The 23458-nt window shown below is 40.8% G+C and overlaps 2 protein-coding genes across 8 annotated transcripts; one reads left to right on the forward strand and one right to left on the reverse strand.

The window, feature by feature from the left end:
• Nucleotides 1–258: 258 nt before the first annotated feature.
• On the forward strand, nucleotides 259–5075 carry LOC6583148 (ionotropic receptor 21a). Of its 4 annotated transcripts, none has more exons than XM_032731612.2 (7): nucleotides 259–1394; nucleotides 1449–1585; nucleotides 2799–3022; nucleotides 3076–3647; nucleotides 3714–3867; nucleotides 3942–4155; nucleotides 4684–5075. In XM_032731612.2, exons 1-7 carry the CDS (start codon nucleotides 862–864, stop codon nucleotides 4935–4937), a joined length of 2088 nt encoding a protein of 695 aa, XP_032587503.1. In that variant the 5' UTR covers nucleotides 259–861; the 3' UTR covers nucleotides 4938–5075. The 4 variants fall into 4 exon arrangements, with proteins under 4 accessions (XP_032587503.1, XP_032587504.1, XP_032587505.1 ...); XM_032731613.2 differs by having other exon boundaries at nucleotides 3079–3647; XM_032731614.2 differs by having other exon boundaries at nucleotides 1452–1585.
• Nucleotides 5076–8389: 3314 nt separating this feature from the next.
• On the reverse strand, nucleotides 8390–23346 carry LOC6583149 (negative elongation factor A). Of its 4 annotated transcripts, none has more exons than XR_004364404.2 (7): nucleotides 23263–23346; nucleotides 20857–21548; nucleotides 13286–14742; nucleotides 11604–13203; nucleotides 11369–11540; nucleotides 9494–9874; nucleotides 8763–8852 (listed from the first exon to the last, which is right to left on the reverse strand). XR_004364404.2 is itself a non-coding variant. In XM_015162751.3 (6 exons), the coding sequence occupies exons 2-6, from the start codon at nucleotides 21317–21319 to the stop codon at nucleotides 8615–8617; spliced, it is 3930 nt and encodes a 1309-aa protein (XP_015018237.1). In that variant the 5' UTR covers nucleotides 21320–21548; nucleotides 23263–23346; the 3' UTR covers nucleotides 8390–8614. The 4 variants fall into 4 exon arrangements, 2 of the variants coding, with proteins under 2 accessions (XP_015018237.1, XP_015018236.1); XR_004364405.2 differs by having other exon boundaries at nucleotides 8764–8852; nucleotides 9662–9874; XM_015162751.3 differs by lacking the exon at nucleotides 9494–9874 and having other exon boundaries at nucleotides 8390–8852.
• Nucleotides 23347–23458: the final 112 nt, after the last annotated feature.

The following is a 23458-nucleotide window of genomic DNA, read 5'->3' on the forward strand; positions in this document are numbered from 1 at the left end:
AAGAGAGAGAAAGGGGAGGGAGAGGAGAGAGACCTACAGACAGAGGGGAGAGAGAGAACGAAATAGATAGATAGAAAAATCGAGAGAAAGAGAGGAAAACATAAAGAGATAAATAGGGAAATGAAAATATAGAGATATGGTAGAAGAGGAAGATTGAGAGATAGATTGAGACATTTAGAGAGATATTGTGAAAGTGAGAGAGAAATACAGAAAGGCAGTCATAGAGAGAGAGAGAGAGAGAGAGAGAGAGAGAGAGAGGTAGAGGGAGAGATAGGAGGAGGTATGGATAACCAGATTGAAAAAGAGAGACAGATATATAGGGACATTGTTGGGTGAGAATACAAGCAATGGTAAATAGCAATTCGCACATCATGAAGAAATTAAAATGCCTATGTAAATAGATTTGTGTATTTCAAGAAAAAATCTTATGGAAAGCATCTATATCTGGAAGACGAAGATTTACTTCAAATGTTTTTTCCTGCCTCTCTTCATCATGCTAATTGCATTCAGTTGTCTCTGAGCTTTTGCCCGCCCTGAATGTCCAGAAAATTCTCTAAAATTCGTACAAAATTGAATTCAAATTCCAAAAATCAATTACCCCAGCTTAGCATTTAGTCCTTAATTAGATCACGTGGAATTAAGTTAAAATGTTACTAAAGCAGGTCAACTGCCTGGCCGCCTGACCGCCTGGCCGGCTGACCGACTGCGCCGTTGGCCGGACTGAGTGACAGCTGGGGTTCAGGCGAGCTTAATTAGATCTGCATACCAAATGTGGCATGCAACACGGGCTTGCCCCGGAACAGGAGGCGCACGGGAACAGCGAAAGGAGTTCAGAAAGCCCAAAAGTGCTGAGCTGCGAACATGCACTGCTTGGCACTGCTCTCCGCGTGTCTGTCCCTGGCCACGGCTGCCAACTGGAGGGAGATGGCGAGTCCCAGTCCGAGTCCGTCCACTGTGGACAGCTACCAGGCCGAGCTGAAGCAGCTGCTGGAGCGGATGCTGTGGCGGGCGCAGGTGCAGCGCTGCTTTGCCGTCATCACGGACGACCTGCATCTCGCCCTCTACGATCGTAGGTACTTCGAGGCGGCGGGACGGAGTCCTCGACCCTTCTATGTACTGCGAGTGAATGCGAGCGAGAGCCTGAATGAGCCACCCCGCCACTTGGAGCTCCTGCTGCAGTCCGTCAAGGCCAGCGACTGCGACCTGGTCGTGCTGACCCTGCTCAACGGCTGGCAGGCGAAGCAGCTGATGAGGTTCCTCTACGTGAGTCGCGCCCTGGACATGCAGAGCAAGTTCATCCTGCTGCACGACGTGCGCCTCTTCGCCGAGGACATGCTGCACGTGTGGAGCGTCTGCGTCAACGCCGTCTTCCTGCGCAGGCAGCAGGACAACAGGTGAGTCGTCGCAGCACTCGAGATTGACTGACTCACAGATACCACGCACATCAGCAGCTACAGCATCTCAACCATCGCCTTTCCCGGCATCCTGAATGGCGTTGTCGTGGTCAAGCAGCTGGCCACCTGGGAGGTGGGCAAGCGCATTGATTCAGCAATCGTCTTCAAGGATAAGACAAGGAATTTACAAGGTGAGCGAGAGATGTTTAGAAATCGTAGTATAATCAGTATCTAACATTTAGTTGATGAGAAATAGATAGATTAGAGAGCTACAACCTAGTTAGAGATATTTTCTTTATGTAGAACAGCAGTAAAAAGGTTTGACAATTGAAAGTTTAAACAGTTTTATCTCATCAAAGAAAACTCCGATTAGAATTAAATCAGTTTTGATATATTAAATTGAAATATAAAAATTCAACAAATAAAATAAAATATAATATATTAAAATCAATAAAATATTCCAGTCTGCAAATTTTTATGTTGTATGATATTTATTTTATTTAATTATTTAATTGTTTAAGATGTTTAAAATTTAAATCGTTAAAGATAGAAAACAGACGGACATACTCATCGGGCTTATAGAGAATATATTTTTGATGGGTATATTACGCCTAGTTATGCTGTTACTTATTTTGCTTTACATATTTCTGTATTTAATGATTTTAAGGCATAAAATCCGCGCTTCAAATAGTATTTTTCCGTCTCTTTGAATAGATTATTGCTGATCTGAAAAATAACTGCTATATATATGTATATCTACTTTCTTTAAATTTCATATTTTTGAATTGTAAATAAAAATGATTAATAACTTATTAATATTAATAATATGTACAACGATTTAATTGTTTACTATAATTTATATTATATTCATTTATATTATATTACAATATTAATAATATTGGGTAGTCGGAAAAGTCTTTTCGGAAAAGTTTTGTCGTTTGGGTTTATTATAAATATTAAAAAATATGATTTGAAGTTTCATTACAAATACGAAAAGACTTTTCCGACTACCCAATGTTTATATTATTTATTATTTTTCACAATAATTTTTATATTATATCAATATTAATTTATATTTATTTAGCTGAAAATACCACACATATTTCAGTGACCAAGAAAAAAGTGCCTTTTTATAACAGTTTTCATAAAATGAATAAAAAAACTGCTATTTTGTAAAATTAAAATTTTTATGTTTTGTATACGTGAAGAGTCATCAAATGTCGAACATTTTTGTATATCCACTTTTTTAAAGTTGCTTTCCAAATAAAAGTTAAAAAGCATATATTAACGAAAGTACGAGTGCGTCTAACCCAAGACCAGCAGTGTATACGTATTTCTCTGAATTTCTTGCATGAACTACTTTAAAAATGTAATTTTTGATATCTTTAAAATTTGTACCTTCAGGTGCTGAGCTCCCGGTGGCCATAGCTGAGCACGTGCCGATGGTGTATTGGAATAGGCCCACGAATCGCTATAAAGGCGTCGAGATTGGCATCGTGAAGGCCCTGGCCAAGGCGCTCAACTTTGAGCCGGTGTACTACGCCGTAAACGAGACTGAGGCGGGGGAATGGGAGCAGTCAGCGCACTCGAACGAGACCCACTTGGAGAAGGGTCTAATTGGAGAGCTGGTAATATGCAAGGCACACATCAGTGAGCAAATAATCCAATGAACGGCTCTAAGCAGGTGCGTCACCAGGCGCGCATTGGCATTGGGGATCTGCACACGTTCCAGAGCTACGTGCAGCATGTGGAGCTGAGCGCGCCACACAGCGTGGAGTGCCTGACATTCCTCACACCCGAGTCGTCGGCAGACGAGTCCTGGCAGACCTTCATACTGCCCTTCAGCGGCGGCATGTGGGCAGGTGTGCTGCTCTCCCTAGTCGTCGTCGGCAGCATCTTCTACCTGATCAGCTACTTCAATGCGCTGCTCACCTCCAGCAGCCAGGTGTCGTTCTTTCGCTGCCTGCGCCGCAAGCGAGTCGCCAAGCGGGATCCCCTCTCCTGGCGGCGCTTGAGCTTTCGCATCACTCTGGGTCGCGCTCGGCTCACGGATGCTCCACATCGCGACATCTTCGACGACTACTCCAACTGCATCCTGCTCACCTACAGCATGCTGCTCTACGTGGCTCTGCCCCGCATGCCCCGCAACTGGCCTCTGCGCGTGCTTACGGGCTGGTACTGGATCTACTGCATCCTCCTGGTGGCCACCTATAGGGCGAGCTTCACAGCCATCTTGGCTAACCCAGCAGCCAGGTGAGCGTCGCACCTGTCCCTATTTCTGGCATTCATTCATTCATTTATAAACTCCTCCTGCCTCAGCATCACCATAGACACGCTCAAGGACCTCAGTCGCGCTCGCATCCCACCCACAACCGGAGCTGTGGAGAATAAGCAGTTTTTCGTCGAGTCCAGCGACGATGCGGCTCGCGAGGTGGGCGCACGCATGGAAATAGTAAATAATACGGATGACTTGGTGGGTTCAATAGGGATTTCCATTACACAGTTCTATATATAGACTCTCGACTCTCGACTCTCCTCCCACGTCAGACCAAACGCATCGCACGTGGTCAGTGCGCCTACTACGACAACGAGTACTACTTGAGGTATCTGCGCACGTCGGGTGCTGCTAAGGGCGTGGCCACGGGCGCTTTGCACATCATGAGGGAGTGCGTTGTCCACATGCCCGTTGTCCTCGCTCTCGAGAAGAACTCGGCGCTGAAGCCGCATGTGAACAACATAATACAGCATTTGTGTGAGGCAGGTGGGTGCCACGGAAATCTTGACCAGCTTTCAAGCATTCCAATTTCTCCATCTTTCTGATAGCTATCTTTATCTCTTCCGTCAATTTGAATTGCATCTGTACTCCTTCCTTCTGTCCCCACACTGAGTCTCTACTTATTTGTCTCTCTGTTTTACTCTTCATCTGAGGTACTCTCTCTCTCTCCCTCGCTTTCTTTCCTCTCTACATTTTTATCTATTGGTCTCTTCCTTTTATTTTACTGTCTCTTATTCTCTTTCCTTCACAAGTCTCCTTCACACGCAATTTTCCTCTCTAGCTATATTTTTACATATTCGATATCTGTACCTCTCACTCACTGTCTCCCTCTCTCTCTCTCTCTCTCTCTATCTTTACCTTTCACTATCTCACAATAATATCTCATTCTTTCTCTTCATATCACTATCTCTCTCACGTTCTCCCTCTCGCTCTCTCTTTCTCTCTTTCTCTCTCTATATATATATATATACTTCTCTCTCTCTCGATACTCTGTGTATCTCTCACCCTCTCCAGGTCTCATCTCTAAGTGGCTGCGAGACGCCATCATTCGTCTGCCCGCCGAGGAGCGAGCACCTCAGGAGGCGCTAATGAATCTGCATAAGTTCTGGAGCTCCTTCGTGGCTCTGGGCATCGGATACCTGCTCTCCATTGCCGTGCTGCTCGTGGAGCAGTGGCACTTCAGGCACGTCGTGATGCAGCATCCCATATACAACGCTCACAATCCCAGTCTATACTATAACTTCAGGCGGCTCTATCCAGATGAATAGCACAACGCAGTGCGGAAGATTGATGGCGACTTGTTTCGGAATTTCTACAGCATCCAAATATATATAAACGTATATAGATACTCATATTTATATATTTAGCAATTAGAAACATATTGTTCTGTGCACTCATAAAAAGAATTGACAAATGTTTTGTTTTGCTGTTGGCCGTTGGCCGTTGCCCGTTGGCCATTGAGAGCTGACGCAATCGATGGGATGGATGGATACCCTTGGATAGCATCGACATGCCATATAATACCATATATCAAATCGGTTTAAGTGGCCTCAAGTACCAAGTGCAGCAATGTGGTTCATAAATTCCGAGACGATTCAATTCGTTCCCTCGCATTTCGTAAATAATAATTCGCATCGAAGCACATTAAGCATTATTTGTTTATTGGCCAACAGTAAGTCCATCCGAATGCTAAATACTCGTAAATAATTCCATTCCATTCCATTCGATGCCCAATTGCCAGACTAAACACTCAGAGCCAAGAAAGCGATATCATTAACATTTCAATAGAAGCGCTTAACTCTGCCCAAATCACTCGAGAGCTACTAAGAAACCAAGAATTATTTTTATTCATTATTGCTATAATAGATATGACCAGGAAAAATACTCGAAGAAAGGCGGGGCTGTAACTCCCTGTGTTTAATATAATATTAATATACATATATAAAATTCATGTATGTGCACAGATATATCTTATCAAAATTGAAATAATATAAAAAATATAATGAAATAATAAAATTCAAATATTTTATTATATATCTATAATATATATCCGTAACCATAAATAAATAAAATGAAATAAATAGTCAATTTCACGAATAGTATTTAAACAAAAAATTGAAAATTTTCAAGAATTTTCGAAAATATTTTCATATCTCTCAAGTGGTGTCTTAATTTGATGTCTATTCATCTGTTGGCTTGAGCTCAAGTTATTTCAATTTTATACTATTGATGAGAATATATCGATGCATCGACAAAGTGTTTTATTATTATTATTTTTGTTTGTTCCATTTTAGTTTTTAGTTTTAACATTTTTTTTTTTAAATAATAACTGCTTCATCTACAAAAAAAAAAAGAAAAGTACTAATAATATGAAAAAGTTAATTATTTTATCAATGGCCTTGATTGGCTAAAATCTATATAATATATATATAATTTTCAACTCTTTTCAATTGAGACTATTATTTGGTATTCACAGTTTAATATATGAATTTATATTCCTATTCAGTTTGGGATTCATAAATAAATTAAATTTAAACTTTAAATAACGATATTTGATATATGAAACATGACCATTATTTAATATTATATATTGTTAAATAAATAAAAGAAAGAGAATATTTATACTCTTAAGAATTTAGAGAGAGATTTTTTACCTTGACTACAAATTATATGATATACAAATTTACGACTACTTTTACTGATGGAATGCGGATTGCTGGTAGGGGTAGTAAATCGGAAATGAGTTTAACATTTGCTTTATCGCAAATGTAGGCTAAGGTATTTCGCGCTTTTGTTTGTGAACCGTTTCAGAATACAAATAAGATCTGAAATTACCAAATTTCAAATGAAATCCGATTAGCGTCAAATGGGTTATGCTTTATTTATGATTAATAAACAGCTTCCAAGGAACGCTTATCAAAAGCCAAAGATTTCACGGAACTGTATTGTTTATTCATATGATATGCCAAAAAGAACCGAAAGGCAAATGTTTTCATCCGTCGGCTGTTGGATGTATATTAAATATTATTCATAATCTGCATTGTTTTGTTTAACTTTAGCTGTGTTTAGCTGCTCTTACTGCATAAAATTTAATTAATTCATTTAGCAGACGAATTGCATAACAACAACAAGAGCAGCAATAGAAGCAGCAATAGAAGCAACAACAACAACAATGCGATTTCATTATTATTCGTTCATTTCTGGCATTTTTTCTCAGCTTGTTTTGTAATTTCTTTTGATAAATATTTATGGCTCTTTCATTTGTTTTCTTTCGTCTCAGTTGCTGTTGTTGTTGTTGTTGCTGGGGTTCCTTTGTTTACAATTCTATTTTATTTAATTTAATTAGTTTAGCTTTATTTTACAATGCTTTGCTTCAGCTGCCCTGCCTCCCACTGCTCATCCACTTTCAATTTCCACTTCATAAAATTGCGCATTCCTTACACTGTCCTACACACACACACACACACACACACACATGCACATGCAGATAAATACATAAATTCTTGCTGTTCATTTTGTTTAGTGTTTTCTTGTTGCTGCTGCTGTTGCTATACACATTACATAAAATCTCTAATTGGCATTTCCGCTGCAAGCAGCCAACTCAGCTGCTGCTCCAATTGGAAAAGGCAAAGAATAAACTTTGTTTGCATTGTTCTGCTTGACTCAAATGAAGTCAAATATTTCTCAATTACGTAAATTTGGTAAAATATTATGAAAACACAACATTTATTAAATATAATAAATCTGCTACATTTTCAAGGTTTCTATCGAACAGCTTAAAAGTATGCTACATTTTTGTTTACCGAAATTCCCAGAATTCCCATTTAAATGCTAATCAGAGAAACATTGTATGTAAGTTTTAGTAAAACTCTTTGTTTATTGTACATTAAATCATAAAGTTTATTTTGCCTTTAGAAATAAAACAACAGTAAACAAATTGCACAATATTACATTGTTTGAATATTACAAAATTTTCACAGTTCAAATTAATTTGAATTTTCAAATATTTTGCATATATAAATATACATTTTTAAAATAATTAAAAACCATGGACACCGACACCATTACGTATTATATAGTATGTATGTATTTGTATATAGTTCTAATAATCTATGCATTTAATCGTATTCAGTTGGTTCGGCCATCAGGCAGCGTCGGCTGAATAAACTTTAATAAAACGTTCTTAAACAAGTTAAAAGCAAATACCACATGACTAAATTCTACGCATATAAAACTATATATACCTATATATATATATGTATTTATTTGTATTTTCATATAGGCTTCTTTCTGCGTTTATTCATCTTTTTGTGTACGCATACAAAATCTACAAACAATTCGTTTTCTTATAAGTTTTATTCAATTTGCTGAGGCGTAGAAATCGCGTAAATCCGGAACTTCTTCAGTTTTTAGCACAGTTTTACTTTGTTTTTAGTGAATCAATTCCTTATTTTTAGAATATCATATCTAGCACTTGTTCAGCACGGATTTACCAGCGATTTGAGTATCTTATAGTTGTTGAACATAGTTTTTCATTTGTATAGACTTAGTATATAACTGAAGATCAACGGTAAGTCTGTCGAAGTCTATAAACTAATACATATTATATATATATATTTCATTTAAAACGTTTAGCAGCTGCTTTTAAAATATATTTTCTGTTAAGTTCTATTTCAGTTATGGCGTTTTCTGGACAGCATCGTAAATAATATTCATCGTGCAAAGTATTCACTCAGTTTATTCAAGACATTCAATTGCCTTACTTCAGTTTATGTAAATCAAATATCATGTTAGATGTGATATAGGAAAAGATTAATAACTAAATCGCATTGCGCTCGCCGTTATACAATATATAGTTTTATATTTATATATATATATAGACTGCTTTAATATATATATTTATCACTGTTGCTGGTTTAACTTGATGCTGTTGTTGCCGACTGGCCTAAGCTGTGGCCTCCGCCGTTTCCGCCTCGAACACCTCATCGGACTCCTGGCCAGCCGCGTATTCCTCCCGTTCCTGCTCGGGATCCTCCCCATCCACGTCGTCCTCTTCGTAGTCCTCGGGATACTCGCCGAACTCTGAGGACTCACCAAGCGTCCAGGCATCGTTTTCCATTGAATTTCTTGGGCTGTAGTTTATGCTGCCCGTGATGGTCAGATTGTTGGCCGGACGAAGGACACTGAGAGAGCGAGAGCCAAGCGCATGGGCAGGAGTAGACAAATTGAGATTATGATTAGATATCGATAAGGCAGAGTAGATCATATCAGTTGAATGTATTCAATGAGTGTAGCGAATACAAAACAAGTGCTAAACTAGCGACTAACTAAGCTTTTTAATAGTTGTCTTATATAGTATATGTGTGTGTGAATGTTGTATTAGTTTGAGGTATCATTAGGATTATTAAAGGTAACGAGAACACGAATTAGTTTTCAAGACAAGGCAAACATTTGTACAGCTAACGAACAGTTGTTAGATTTGTTATGGAGTTAGTTGACTGCTAGCCAAATGCAATATGAATATGATATACTAAATACGTTAGATTGGCCCAGCTAACACAAGGCTAATTTTGATTGGCTGTCCTACAAAATTTACGACATTTCCGACAATTGCACAAATCGATTGCGAGCAGGAATATATAACATATCTCTATATATATATATAGCAACGTATAAAATGAGTTTAATGCAAACAGATAACAAACAGTAACGAGCAACTAGCAACGAGTAACGATTAACGAGTAACGGGCAACGGGCAACGAGTAGCGAGTGGCAAGTGGCGAGTGGCGAGTAGCAAGTGGCATTGGGGCAACTTCTCTATTACATTGGCAAACTCGTTGGAACTGTGCAGCAATTCGTTGTCGCTGTCGCTGTCGTTGGATTAGATAGATTCGTAAATGTACAAACGAGTTATAATCCGTATAAGAATTCGTTGCTTGGTTTCGAATTGATACTAGAACCGGGCTCTAGTAACACAATCAAGATTAATTACGTAGGAATTCGCTGTGGTCGGCTCTGCTTGCACCATATTAAATGTAGTGTATAAGAAGAGATGTGTGTGTGTGTGTGTGTCCGGTGTGTTTGCGTGTGTGTGGAAAGATAGTAGTCGAATGTTGTGGTGTTGGTGTATCTTGGTTACAGATCGGTCACTAGCACACCATCCGTTGGTCATAACAGTCCACGGCGATAGTGTGAGCGTGATGGTCTACAGAGATAGCAAAGAGGCGGTTTGCGTAGGTTTGTTTAGGTGTGGTTGGTTGGTGTACAGAAATTAAAAGAAAAAGAAAATAATTAGCAAAATTATAACATAAATAGGGATTATACATTGTTTTTAACTAAATGTCCTACAATTTTGAGAGACTAATTAGATATTTGGAGAATAGTATATATAAATACATTATGCAATGCTGTGCCTATAAACAGCATCGGGAGCACTACGAGAGATTAAATCGTAAGCATAAGTGTTTATTGAAGGTGAGTTAATTGGTCGTTAGACGCACCTTTACCTCTAGCCGCGATATAACCCACAACCTTAAGCTAATCATAATAATTGAATAAATGGAAAAAATAAGAAAGTTACGCTTAAAAATATATATAGAAATTATAGTATACGCTCTAATAAAGTGCTACTTAATCCTCACCTAAAAACTAAATGTAATCTCAAGCTACAGCGATCTGAGAATATTTCGAGTATAGCTTTTCTATATCCTAATGCAGTGAAATTAAATTAATAACTGAATGAGGAGGCATAAAGTCATGTTGATACCTTTCTAATCAAATTCGTCAATATCAAATAGTTTCGATCTGTCGATTAGGCAAGTTTATAGAATATATACATATATATAGAAATGATAAATTGAGAGAGTAAATATTTTCTATATGTACTTTAAGAGAATTTAGGGCTATGCAACTTAAGGTCATATATGATTTAAATATCAATGCCTTCAATAGCTTCTAACTATATCATGTCTTTAGCACTTTGATTATAAAGACAACAGTTTAAAGCAGATTGAACATCGGCCTTGAGTCTATAGCGATTATAAATAAATGAAACTCGTAAAGTTTCAGAGCTTTTTAAAATTTTCCTTTTTGACATTAAAACTACTACTACTATTGAAAATAAGAATATAATGTATCGAAGGTGGGACTAATCTTACCTAGTTAGTTAAAATTATTCTATTATTTTAAAAATTAAAATCGACTTAAGTTCATGGGCTTATTAGTTCATTTGTAACTGAATTTAATTTGATAGAATCTAAATCTTTTGAATTAAATAGTTTTAAAATTAAATTCAATTTGTCAGGAAGTTCAGCTATTGATATATATGCATAAATAGTCCCAGTTGGATTATATTTAAAATTTAGATTATTCAATAATAGTCACATAATAAATATATCTGAATTAATTTCAATGTTAATTGAATTCGAGTAGCTAAAACTGGATTGATTCTATTAGCTAATTGACATTTCTAGGACTAAAGGATTATACCCCAATACTTTTAAACCTCTTATGCAAAAAGTCACATATCTATATTTAGGGACTATATAGGCTAATATAGACTGAGTTGTTTTTTTATAGTTATTCTGAAACGGTTCATTGATTAACGCGTTTCGTCAAACACCTGAACGAGATCTAAATATTTTATATTAATCGTAATCGCAGCGCTGGGCACCTTCCCACACAGGTGCTGGGCATTTACCTTTCGAAAGGCACATCGTCAGCCACATTATTGTATTGCTGCTGTGCCTGGGCCTGCGTCTGGGCACGCCGCGCCTCCTCTTTGCGGCGTCGATCCTCGGCAGCCGCCTTCATGGGATCGTAGGTGGAGCGGCGCTTCCACATGACCATCTCGGCCTCCTTCTGTTTGTTCACTGTGGAGAGGATTGTGGAGTGTTTTATAACAGTGACCAATTGGTATATATGACTGTACTCACCTGAGGCATCGCGTCGTACACTAGATGAGGCGCGCATGCCGCCGCCGCCACCCAGAGATGTGGTGCTGCTGTTCATCACAGAGGTGTTGGAGCGCACGCTGCGATTGCTGGCACGCGTGCCATCGCCACGGCTCAGGCCCATGGAGGAGGCGCTGGGACTGCGCTTCATTTGTTCAGCTGGCTTGAGGGTGCTCTTGGCATCGTTCTTGCGCAAGAAGTTGTTCGACTGCGCCGACTTGTACTTGGATATGTCGAGGTACTTGGGCTGCACGCGCATATTGCTTGTGGCGTTGGCCGTCTGCAGCAGCTGCTTCTTGGCATTGGCCAGGCTGCTGGGCACCTGCTGAGCCAAGCGACTGAGGCTCGTCTCACGTGGCATGGACTGCCGCAACTTGGGTCCGCAGCCAGAGGCAGCGCGCGGCTGGGCGCTCTTGATGCCGCGCCGTGGCAGCTCCGGCGTATTGGGACAGGCCACCAGCCCAGCTGCTGCTGCCTGGGCAGCCGCACTCAGCTTGCCCGCAGGCGCCGAGCTGGGCTTCGATGGCGTGAGTCCCTGGCCAGTTGCACTTGCTGCTCCACTGCCCGCCACGCGCTGTTTGCTGCGCTCGATGCGCATGAGCAGCGCCTTGTTGAGCCGCGTATTACTCAGCGGCACAGTCGAGTCGGAAGCATTGTGCGTTTGTTGTGCCTGGCGCGACCTCTGCTGCAGCTGCTGCTGCTGTTGCTGCTGCTGATGATGCTCCAGCTCCAGCTCATCCTCCTCCTCGCCGCTGGAGTAGTAGGGGCCCGTGGTGCCCAGCTCGTCCTCGTCGTTGATGTAGTACTGCAGCTCGTTGTCGTAGTCGCTGTAGGACTGATCGAAGTTGTTGCTGCTGGCGGACTTCTTCAGCTGCAGCTGCAACTGTTGCTGCTGCTGCTGCTGATGTTGCAGGTGGCGGGCCGCTGGGGGAGTATACAGATTCTGAAAGTTGGGACGCGCCTGGCGCAGATTCTGCAGAGGCCGCTGGAAGGAGCTGGAGCGGCGCAGCGGCGATATGGAGCCAACAGACGACGTGGGCAACTCCACGTGCTCCACATCGTCCAGCGAGTTCTTGCGCCGGTGCAGCTGCTTCAGCAGGTACTCGCCGCTGGTCAGCAGCTGCAGCTGCGCTTCGTTGATGCTGCTGGTCATCAGGGCGCGATGCAGCGGCGAGCGGCGATAGCCCGCCGACGTTTCCAGACTGTGCTGGGGACTGCACTGGTTCGCCGGCGACTTGACCGAGCTGCGGCGCGAATTCGTCTGCGACGGCATTTGCTCCATGGCTGGCCGCGAGCGGCTGGCACTGCGCGCACGTCCCAGCGTGTGCAGCGGCGAGGGTATCTTGCTGGGACTCTTTGGCGGCTTGTACGGCTCGCCCGGCATCTGGCCCGGGCTGCACAGCGCCGGATCGCTCGCGTAGTCACAGTCACCCAGCAGTCGGTAGCGCTCAGCCAGACTGCGATTCAGCTTGGTAGCTGCGGCATACTGGCGCTGCTGCTGCTGATTATACAAGCTGAGGCTGTCATCCGTCAAGGAATCCGCGCCAGTGTCCGAGCAATTGTAGCTGCGTGTCATCAGTTGCTGGATTAGAGAGAGAGAGAGAGAGAGAGAGAGAGAGATGATTTACTATTCCTTTACAGCTCTATTTACAAACTCTACTCACCTGTGCCTGGGCCTGGGCCTGCGCCTGCTGCTTGCGGCGATTCGCCGAGCTGCCGCTCACATCCTGGGCGAGACTGCGAGCACGCGCATTGCGCGCCCACTCCTGTATCCAGGCCTGCTTTGTGGGCGCCGACTGCAGCAGCGCTGCCTCTGTGGGCGTGGTCGGCGTCTCAGGCAGCTGATGTAGCTGCTGCTGCTGCTGTTGTTGTTGTTGTTGTTGGTTGTTGCTGCTGGTGAACACATTCAGTCGATACTCGGCCTTCTGGCGATCCGTGGCGCTGCCTGCTATGGCCTGGGCCTGGGCGTGGCGCAGCTTGGCCTCGTTGCTCACGTACTCGGAGCTGTCGATCTGCGAGGTGGACAGACTGTGCGAGTGACGCGTCAGCTTGGGATGCGTGTCCAGTGCCCGCTGCTTGGCCAGCACGCCGCTGGTGGTGACGCTGGTGAAGCAGCCCACATCGGCGGCCGGCGAGCGGGGCGAGGGAGGCGTTGGCGGCGCCTGCGGGTGGAGCGCGCGAGACTTGAGCTGCTCCAAGTAGGCGCCCGTGGCATTGGCACTGCTGCTGTTGCCCTTCTGCTCCTGTTGGGGCGTCTCATGGTAGTAGTTCACCTCCAGCACATTGCTGGCGCGGTTGGGCTTCACGGCCAGTTGCTTGGGTCGCAGCTTGGCCGACGCAGTCGCAGTCGCTGTCGCAGCAGCGGCAGCAGCAGCCGCCGCAGCATTACGATCGATGTTCATGAGATCCTTCTGCTCCTCGGTGTAGTTGTCGCCGTCGAGCGTGTAGGTGCCCGCCTCGCTGACAGCATCGTCCTCGGCGCTCTTCATATCACTCAGTGGAGGATGCGGGCACAGCAGCTCCACCTGCTTCAGCGCCAGCTGCATCGCTGTGGAGCGCGGCGTGAACTGCGCGGTGCGATTGGCCAGCATATTGGAGGTGCCCTTGGGCGGCGCAGGCTGGGCCTGCTTTGGCTTCTGGCTAGGCACACGGACGGGCGGCTCCGTCGTGGCCGAGCTGCGCGGCGACCAGCTGTGTCGCTTGGAGGCGTCTCTCACCCGGGACGCGCTGCGCTCACGTACGCGCATCCTCACCGCTGGCGCTGCTTCGGTGGTGGGCGTGGCTGCCACGGAAGCATCATCGGCCACGCTGCTGGCATCCAGACTGCTGCGCTGCGACTGTCGCCCGTTGGCGCTGTTGGCTGAGCTGCCTTCGCTCTCCAGCTTGGACATGGAGGCTCCTCGCCTGTGCCGGTTCTGAAAGCGCTCCATCATATTCTTGTAGCGCGCCGCCTGAGCCGCCGAGTCGTTCTCCGAGGCGTCAAAGTGATCAATGGTGAAGGCCAGCGACTGCTTGGTCGCCGTCGAAGTCGACGCCGTCGACTCCTCTTCCACATCAGCAGCGTCGCTTTCTTTGTTGCTGTTGCTGCTCTGCCGATGATTCGCTCTGCCCAGCACAGCCGCTGCAACGGAACAAAGAGGTACAATTAAATTAGCATTTATTTACAGTTGCGATCGAGTCCAGTTGGACGGTGAAAACGAATCTAGCTTGCGAGAGCATCATCGCTCTCAGTGCGATGTGCCAACTCAAGTGGCAAGCTGAGCGGGCAGCAGAGCCAGGACCGGCTCAGCCAGCAAACGGGCAACTGGGCCCCTGAGAGCGCAGTGGGGAGAAAGTGTGGAGTGAAGTGGGCACATACAACGACAGTTAAAGCACTTGAAAAAATTACTAATCTTTATAATTATTATAAATTAATGTCATTTTATGTCGCGATTAAAGAGAGAAACATAGCAATTTCCGTATATTAAATACACTGCATATTCGCAAGACTAAACATTTTCATATGCATCAAATATTACGCTATATCATTTTATATATAATTTTAATATGTGAGTATTTTAAATAAATTATATTATTTAATATAATATTAACATATAATATAATTGTGATCATGTTGTGCAACAAGCAATGAATTAAATAATATAATATAATAAAATAAATAAAATAATATTATAAGAAAATAATATAACTAATAGAATCTTAATATTCATTTCAAATTGTTTTCGTATTTATTAAATAATATTTTTTTTTGTAACACATTTAATGCTCAACTCACACTTATATTTTTCGGAACACCACTTATATATATAATAATTAAATAAATGAATTAAATGATTCATTATTAATTATTTTTATATTCATTTAAATGAAAATTTTTTAATTTAAATTTTCTATATTTCAAAGTCCAATAAACTTTGGGTTGGTTCAGGCTGCCCTATTTATTTAAATTTATATTTTTTTTTATAATAAAGTATTCTCAAATGTTAAATATACATACATATATTGGAAAATAGTAAATTAATAACTTACAATTTTAAGTACAATTATAAAAGTTTAAATAGTCATTAAAAGCATATTAGGCATTGTACAATAAACAATTATTAAACCAAAAACGTCTTCCGACAAGGGTTATATGATGCACTTGACTGCGATTGTGATACGATGAAGATGGCATTAGTCATTATTACAAATTATTTCTTTGACTGACCATGCCCAGCATTTTTGCAAGCAACGCCCAGGCTGGAACGTGGCAATATGCGGCCTCTGCTTCCGCTAGCAAATTTCTATTCATTTCCGCGGCAGAGAAGAAGATAACAAAGCAAAACAAGTTGCCACGTCAGTGCTTGAGAGGGAGACAGGGGAGACGGGGCGAGGGCAGCTTGAGTGCGGCACCATTTAGGGATCTACCGGCACTCTACGTGCGTACTCGTGATCTATGCCTGGCTGGCTATCTACATATAAGGCCAAGAGGCGGCACTGCACTGCAACGAATGAAGGTTAGAGTTCGCTGAATTCGGTCAATTGCAGGTGTGGTCGGGTGAGACGGGATCCCAAGCATTTTTTACGCTCCGTCTAGCGCGCTGACCATCGAAGTTCAGCGGAGCACGTGTCTTCCGTTCCGCTGTTGAGCTTCTTGGAGATGTCCAAACTAACTAACGATTTCACTCAACTAATTTTGGCCGCAAAATCAATTCATTTTTTGTATTTCAGCTTGATTATTCTATTAATATTGTGTTACGAACAAGTGGAACATAGAACAGGAAACAGAAGACCCAAAGGCGGCAAAGACTTTGACTCTCAACAGGTTATTTTTTGTAAATATATATTAATTTAATTATAGCCCAGAGACTAATAAGGGGAATGGCTTAAAGATGATTTCATTTAAATTATAACAAAGATAGAAATAAATAATAAAAAATAAACAAAAATTATAGAGCGGAAGTTTTTTTATATTTTAATTGGAATGGTGGTTGATATTATGTTTTATAATATGCATATATACCCTATAATATATACATAAATATTTTAGAAATATTATTAATGCAGCTGTTGTTCTATGAATAATAACATCTTTGATAAGGCTTATTCGCAAAAAATAAATCTATCTATATATGTATGAAACAGTTATTGAATATGTACTTGCAATTTTTATGTATATAGTTAAAAGGGAGTTAATGAAAGAGTATTGAGAGTATGTTTGAATTCTACTGGAACAACTTTAGAAAACTTCAAATAACTCTGATTAAGCGACGTTTAACTACCAGCATATACCTCCTGCCTCTACCAATGGTATTCTATAACTATTCTATTCACATTGGTGCTGCCATCATGTTAAGATTGTGTAACTAGAAGCTATCATGCAATATCATGTATGGATTATCGACTGTCCTCACACTATTTTCAGATAATTATTTTTAAATTTATTTATTAAATATAAACTTGATCTTGAACTCAAATTATCTAAGTTTTTCAAATTAATTTCCCACGAATAGAGCTCTCCTATAAACTTGTATATTTCATCTTAAAATTAAACAAAAATAATACGTATTCAGCTAAATACAACTAACTGAGTGAGCAGCTTTAGCGATTCGTATAATGACAATAACAATAGACATTCTGCACAGATTTGCAATTTTTCTGATAATTTTATGTACACATTTTCTAGTATAATAAAAAGCACATCGCCTGTTTATATATAAAGATATTAATACCGCTCTCTTCTGTATCAATATTTATATATAGCCTGCTGTGCTGCCATATTTCTATGCAACAAGCAACAGTTGGCATTAAGAGCGATAAGAAAACTAACCTAAAAACTCGAAATTGAAGTCATATTTCTATTCTAATTATAATTAGCTTAAGCCGTGTTACCAACTAAGGCCTCAGGGCGATTCTCTGAAATTTAAGTCGTCTCTAGTGACTTAGAAGGAGATATTATCTTGACTAATGCAGTGCCGGTCGTTATAAATTATTTAACCAGTTTTTACTAGTCTTCAGAGTCTCAATTCCAAATATGTCCAATTGAGCCCTAGCATGCTGTGAAGGTATTCTTCTGCTCGACTGTGCGCAAAGCTGATCAAGTCAATTATCAAACGTCGAATGGACGAGGCGATGACCTCAATCAGATGACAATTGATGATCGAATGGGGCGGCTTTCTCTGCTGTCGCCGTGTTGAAAACATATATAAATAAATATGTGTAATCATATTTAAATGTATGCTTAACCGCAAGATTTGAGAGGAGCAAAAAGTCATTTATAAAGATCTGCCATACAACAGTATTTAAGCCAAATAGAAAAGAGGCAACACAAATCGTTTAAACTGCTTTTCAAGTTGGAACATGACGCAATGTGCGCTTGCTAATCGCCCAATTGGAAGCCAATTGGATGGTCAGGCCGTTTAATTGCTGTATAATAGTGAAAACAATGATAAAACACTGTTATCGATTTGTTGTTTGCTTGTGCAAGCCAAGTAGCCAAATTTAAGAGAATGTATTCCAGATGGAAACAGCAGGCGGCGGCTGCCCTTCGATTTCCTACGCTCGACTTTCCAAAAGTTTTTACAACAACAACAGCAACTACAAATGGCCCTAAATGGCTCTATTTGTTTATTTATTGCAAAAAGTAAAAGCGAACAAGGCAATAAAAATAATTTAGAAAAAAAAAATAACGCAGTAACAAAAGCCGCAAATGCCACTCGACAACAACAACTGTAACAAAAACAACACGGCTATATTTTCGGCCATGCTGAGTGGTCAATGTAATTACCGTTAGCTCTGGCTCAAAAGAAACAATTGCCAGCCGTCTGTAGCACAGTGTATACACTGTCGATCCCATTGAGTGCGTCTCTCTCTGTGTGTGAGTTTGTGTGTGTGTGTGTGTGTGTGTGTGTGTGTGTGTGTGTGTGTGTGTGTGTGTGTGTGTGTGTGTGTGTGCGTGTTGCAACAAGTGCGCAAAAGTTTCTGTTCTAGTTTGCAACAAAATCACGTAATGCACCAGGCCAAACAATCCCCGCAATTATTAACAAATTTTCCTAATACCCTGTAACTGATACCAGCTATGAGTTGGGCTGATTTAGTTTCAAGCCATTATTCATTCAAAAATAGAAATTAAAATTTTTGATAGTAAAATACAACTTAAGATTCTCATTTATAAAATAACTAAGTTCAGAATATTGAAGATTTAATATATAAAATTTACTATGTTCATTATTATATAAATATAATATATATTATTTATTAATATTCTAACGGTTAAGGCAAAAAGCAAAAGTAAATATCTAAGACTTTCATAAGGTAAAAAAGCTTTAAAAACTTAATTTTCAAATAAATTCAATAAATTTAAAAAAAAATATATTTCTTAATGAGATTTAAAGTACTATTTATTGTGTAAGCTACCAAAACCCAGTTGATAGAGGTGAATAGGACTGCTATCAATTATACAGGGTATACTATAGTACACTCTATTCCAATTTAAGCCACACGAATTGGTGCAGATAATAGTTGCGATTGAAGTTATCTTGTTTAGTACGTCACAGTGGCTGTGCTGCTAGGTCAAGTGGCATAAAATTGGCTTTTAACAAGTGATATCCAGGCCAAAGTTAGGATACAGCTGTTATCGATAACGTTTATTTATTTAATTAAGCACGAATCTGTTATTAGTATTTTCGCATATGGCATGGATATTTTTGTGCAAAATACAGTCAGTCTATATACAGACTATATCGCAATCGATCAAGTTGAGTCACTCGGCTCACTTTAAGCGAGTGAATTGCGTGTACGGCATGAAAATCGCAGATAATGACAGCGACTGTTGGGTTTCATAAGATCTGACTGTCACAGAAACAAAACACAAACAAAGGCAACAAAAAATATGAAAAGAGTGTTGCCAAACGGCAGATACTCTCAGAGATTTACAATATGTGATACGGCTAACGAGGCGTGAACTTTCAAATCTTATAGCGAATTTAGTAACTGAATCAGGTAAAAGTTATAGGATTTAGTGTATTTAGTCTAACAGTTGTATAAAATTGTATAGCTATAGTTTAGTTTGATGCACAATGACTTACGCTTTCATAATACCCTTTCTAAGTGTATTTCAAAAACTGATAAAAAAAAAAAATAATAATCAAAAAAATATGACCTGATTTTGAAAGTGTCAAAATGCTTCGACGCGCGACTTGGACAACAGATTTGTATCTCAATAGAGAGACTATTCGCTGGCATTAAAAAAAAAAGACTGTGACCAGCTGAATGGATTACATACTATATAGATTATGTCATCCATCACCCGACTTTCAGTTGGGTTTGTTGCAACGCATAAATTCCATAGAACTAAAAGGCAATAGCAACTGTTTTTTGTTTATAAAAATGCTAAAATGACAATTATTGGAATTTCTCTGGTTTTGTAAAACAGATTTTTATGATTTAATTACACACCACAATTTGGTTTAGTCTAAGGGCTAAGTATATTCAATTAAAATCGTTTGGCTATGTGCCAAAAAATGAAGACGAAAATTCACGAAAATGGCTTTGTTTCTGGCCTTGTGCTCAAATTGATAAATCTACGCACGCTTGATTAGATGCTCAGATTCAGTTTATATATATTTGTCTATATGTTTATATATATAATGCAAAAATGTTAAAAATGTGCTCAATATGTTTAAGACAAATATTCCGTCATCATTTAGAATTCTTTCTTTAAATTAACTAAACGGGAAGCAGCGTAATATTACTAAATGATTTGTTTGCTATTTAAATATATTTTTAGATTTTTTAAAAACATAATTTATCAAATTTCTCAATCAATAAACAATAATTAACGTCAACAACAAAAAATCACAGATTTTGCATTCTCTTCCCACTGTGCAATGCTCTTTTTCCATAACGTTCTTTCATGGGTGTGTTATATGCTCTGTGTATGCGAATATGAGTGTGTGTATGTGTGTGTTTGAGTATCGTTTGTGTGCATATGTGTTTGTTAGCCATGACTAGTGCAATAAATATTTGCGCTAAAGCCGTGGCCAAAACTCGCCAAATAGCTTCATTAAAAATTCAAATTAAAAGCAACAAGAAAAAAAGTAAAACAGACAAGCAACAAGCAGAAAACAGCAACACAACACCAACAAGTTCATGAATAATGACACTCGGGTTGTTGCTGCTTTCTGATTGCCTTTTGTCAAATGGGACGAAGACGCTGACTGCGACTGCGACTGCGACTCTGTTTCACTTCGCTTACCTTTTTCGGCCGGCGATGGCGGCGGCTTGCCAAGGCAGAACTTTGTGTTTGACTCATCGATGGCAGCGCCAAGTCCTACGAAGCTCGACGCATTTAGATGCTGCTGATGCTGCAGTCGCGGTGACAGAGAGCCTGACGTCGCTGTCGCTGCCGCTGCTGCTGCTGCTGCTACTGCTGCCTCCTTGTCGTTTATGATCTCGGCAATCTTCTTGAGGTTCTCGGGTGTCGTGTCGGCTTTCTCACGACCATCCAAGCTGTTGTCGTCCTCGTCGAATTCACCGTTGTCATTGCTGTTGTTGTTGGACACTTGTTTAGCAGCTGCGCCGACAGCAGCCGCTGTTGCTGTAGTTGGTGGTGCTGCTGGCGTTACGGCTCCTGCGTTTGTTGCTGCTCCCTCAATTGTTGTCGTTGTTGTTGTTGTGGCTGCTGCCGTTGACGTAGTGTCATTCGCGTATGATGTCATATTAATACGAATTTTGTTGGTCTGTTTTATGGGCTCGGACTACAACACCTATTTGTTACTTCTCTCTCTCTCTCTTCTTTCACTTTTTAATTAGTTAATTAATAAACGAGCACGGCATGTTTGCAAATCATGCTACTCATTCTGCCACAGCGAAGTCTACTACTATTTTGCTGCTACGCTTTTCGCTGCTGCTGCGCTGGCGTTGCTGCGTACGCAAATTCCTGCACGCCTACGTCGAATAAAAGAAATGTTGAAAATTACATAAAGAAATCAAGAACACACGCACAAAGCAGACACAGCACAAACTCAAACACACGCATTCACACATATACGCACACACGGGCAAGTAGTGTTAATGACCATGCGACGACATATTCAATTGTTCTGGCCGCGCTCTCAGTCGCCGTCGTTGCCTTTTGGTTATTCTGATTGGACAAGCGCATACATGGAATACAATTTCGAGCACTTCCACTGCGGCGGCACATAAAAATAGCCAGGTCTCTCGTTGTTTTGCCTTTTCAAGGTTGCTTTTGTTGTTAATCGAATTTTAGCCATGCGTTGTTTGTGTATTTTTATATTTTTACATTGAACATTTTTGGAAACAGCAGCCGACAAATACATACATACACGCACAGACACACATAGGCATTTACATTCAAGGGCGCCGTCCGCTGGGACTGGTTCACTGCACTTGCGCTTGCACTTGTACTTGCACTTGCATTGGCTGTTCTTCACTTTTCGTATTCACTGCTGATAATGAACTCTTTCATTACACATTTTTTACTTTGTTCTCGCTGCTGCTTATTAGAATGTTTAACACGCGCTACCATACGCTGCGAGGCATACGCAACCCAAACGCTTACTCACGTCCGTACAGACACAGTTAAGACTGAAAGAGTCGGCAGCAATCTCCAATGTGTTTTGGCCAAAAGTGACGTATGGCAACGGGTTGTGAGAGAAAATTCGAACGTCAAAGAGAGCGCTACAAAACAGCTGCTGCGCGCGCTCACCAAACCGGTGCTGCCGTTATGGGAGAGAGCTGCGCAGAGTTGCCGAGCTGGCATATAGTTCACGGAACTAAAGAATTGAACAGTTTGAATAACAACATATGCGAGCCACAAGTGAAGTAGCAGCTGTTTTAATTATAAAATGTTGTACAATAATTAATAATTGCTTGATCACCTTACATTATTTGAATTTAACAGCTCACAATTATTTGAGTCTACTTGTAGCGATTATTGCGTCCACATACATTTTACCTTGGTGGCAACGCTCTACATATAGCACCGCGCACACAATTTGTTTGCTTTCGCTCTTGCTCACCACCCTCAATCCGCACACTCAGAGCAAACAATTAATGACGCACTAATTGTTATAAATAAGCTAATGAATTCACTAATAATTGCAGACAACGAGCGAGACATCAAATCAATGCTAATTAGCTGTCTACAGCACAGCCAATGCAATGCCTTAAAATTCACGCATGAATGAGCACAACGTATTTTAGCGCAGGCAGTGCATACGACAGGTGGCCTTCGCACGGCACATTGCGGTCTAATTTTATAGCGAAATTTGAGCATAGAATTCCGTTTAAGCTTTCAGTAAATAATAATATGATGTTAAACAACAGCTGCAGCTGGAGAATTGGCAGACAGACAGCGTCAACAAAAACAATTGCCGCTTAAATGATAAGAGCACCGTTCACACCCGTACAAACAAACACGCCTCTCTCTTCAAATGACTATTCAACACTCTCTTTAATTCGCTCCCTTTGGTATGCGCACGCTCTACGCATTTTTTTGTATGGGTATTTTTACTGCCCCTACACTTGTTCAGCATTCACTTTTCTTCATGCTTTTATAACACTCTTCTTTGCACACTTAATGTTGTAAAGCTTATTAAACACTTTCACAAAATTTACGTATTAAATAATTAGCATTTACTTAATGCGATGTGCAAGGAAAAACCAACGCCAGGAATCGCAACTTTTCGCGTTTGTTGTGCCAATCAGACTAGAGATGACTAAACAACCGATATATCGACTCTAGCGATGAAAGAGTGTGACCAGCTAATCAAAACGAATATATACTAAAAACGTAAAGGGCGCAAATAGTATTAAAATTCAAATATTATCACGGA

This window comes from Drosophila mojavensis, unplaced genomic scaffold (assembly GCF_018153725.1).
Source record: "Drosophila mojavensis isolate 15081-1352.22 unplaced genomic scaffold, ASM1815372v1 contig_74, whole genome shotgun sequence".
Lineage (NCBI taxonomy): Eukaryota > Metazoa > Arthropoda > Insecta > Diptera > Drosophilidae > Drosophila > Drosophila mojavensis.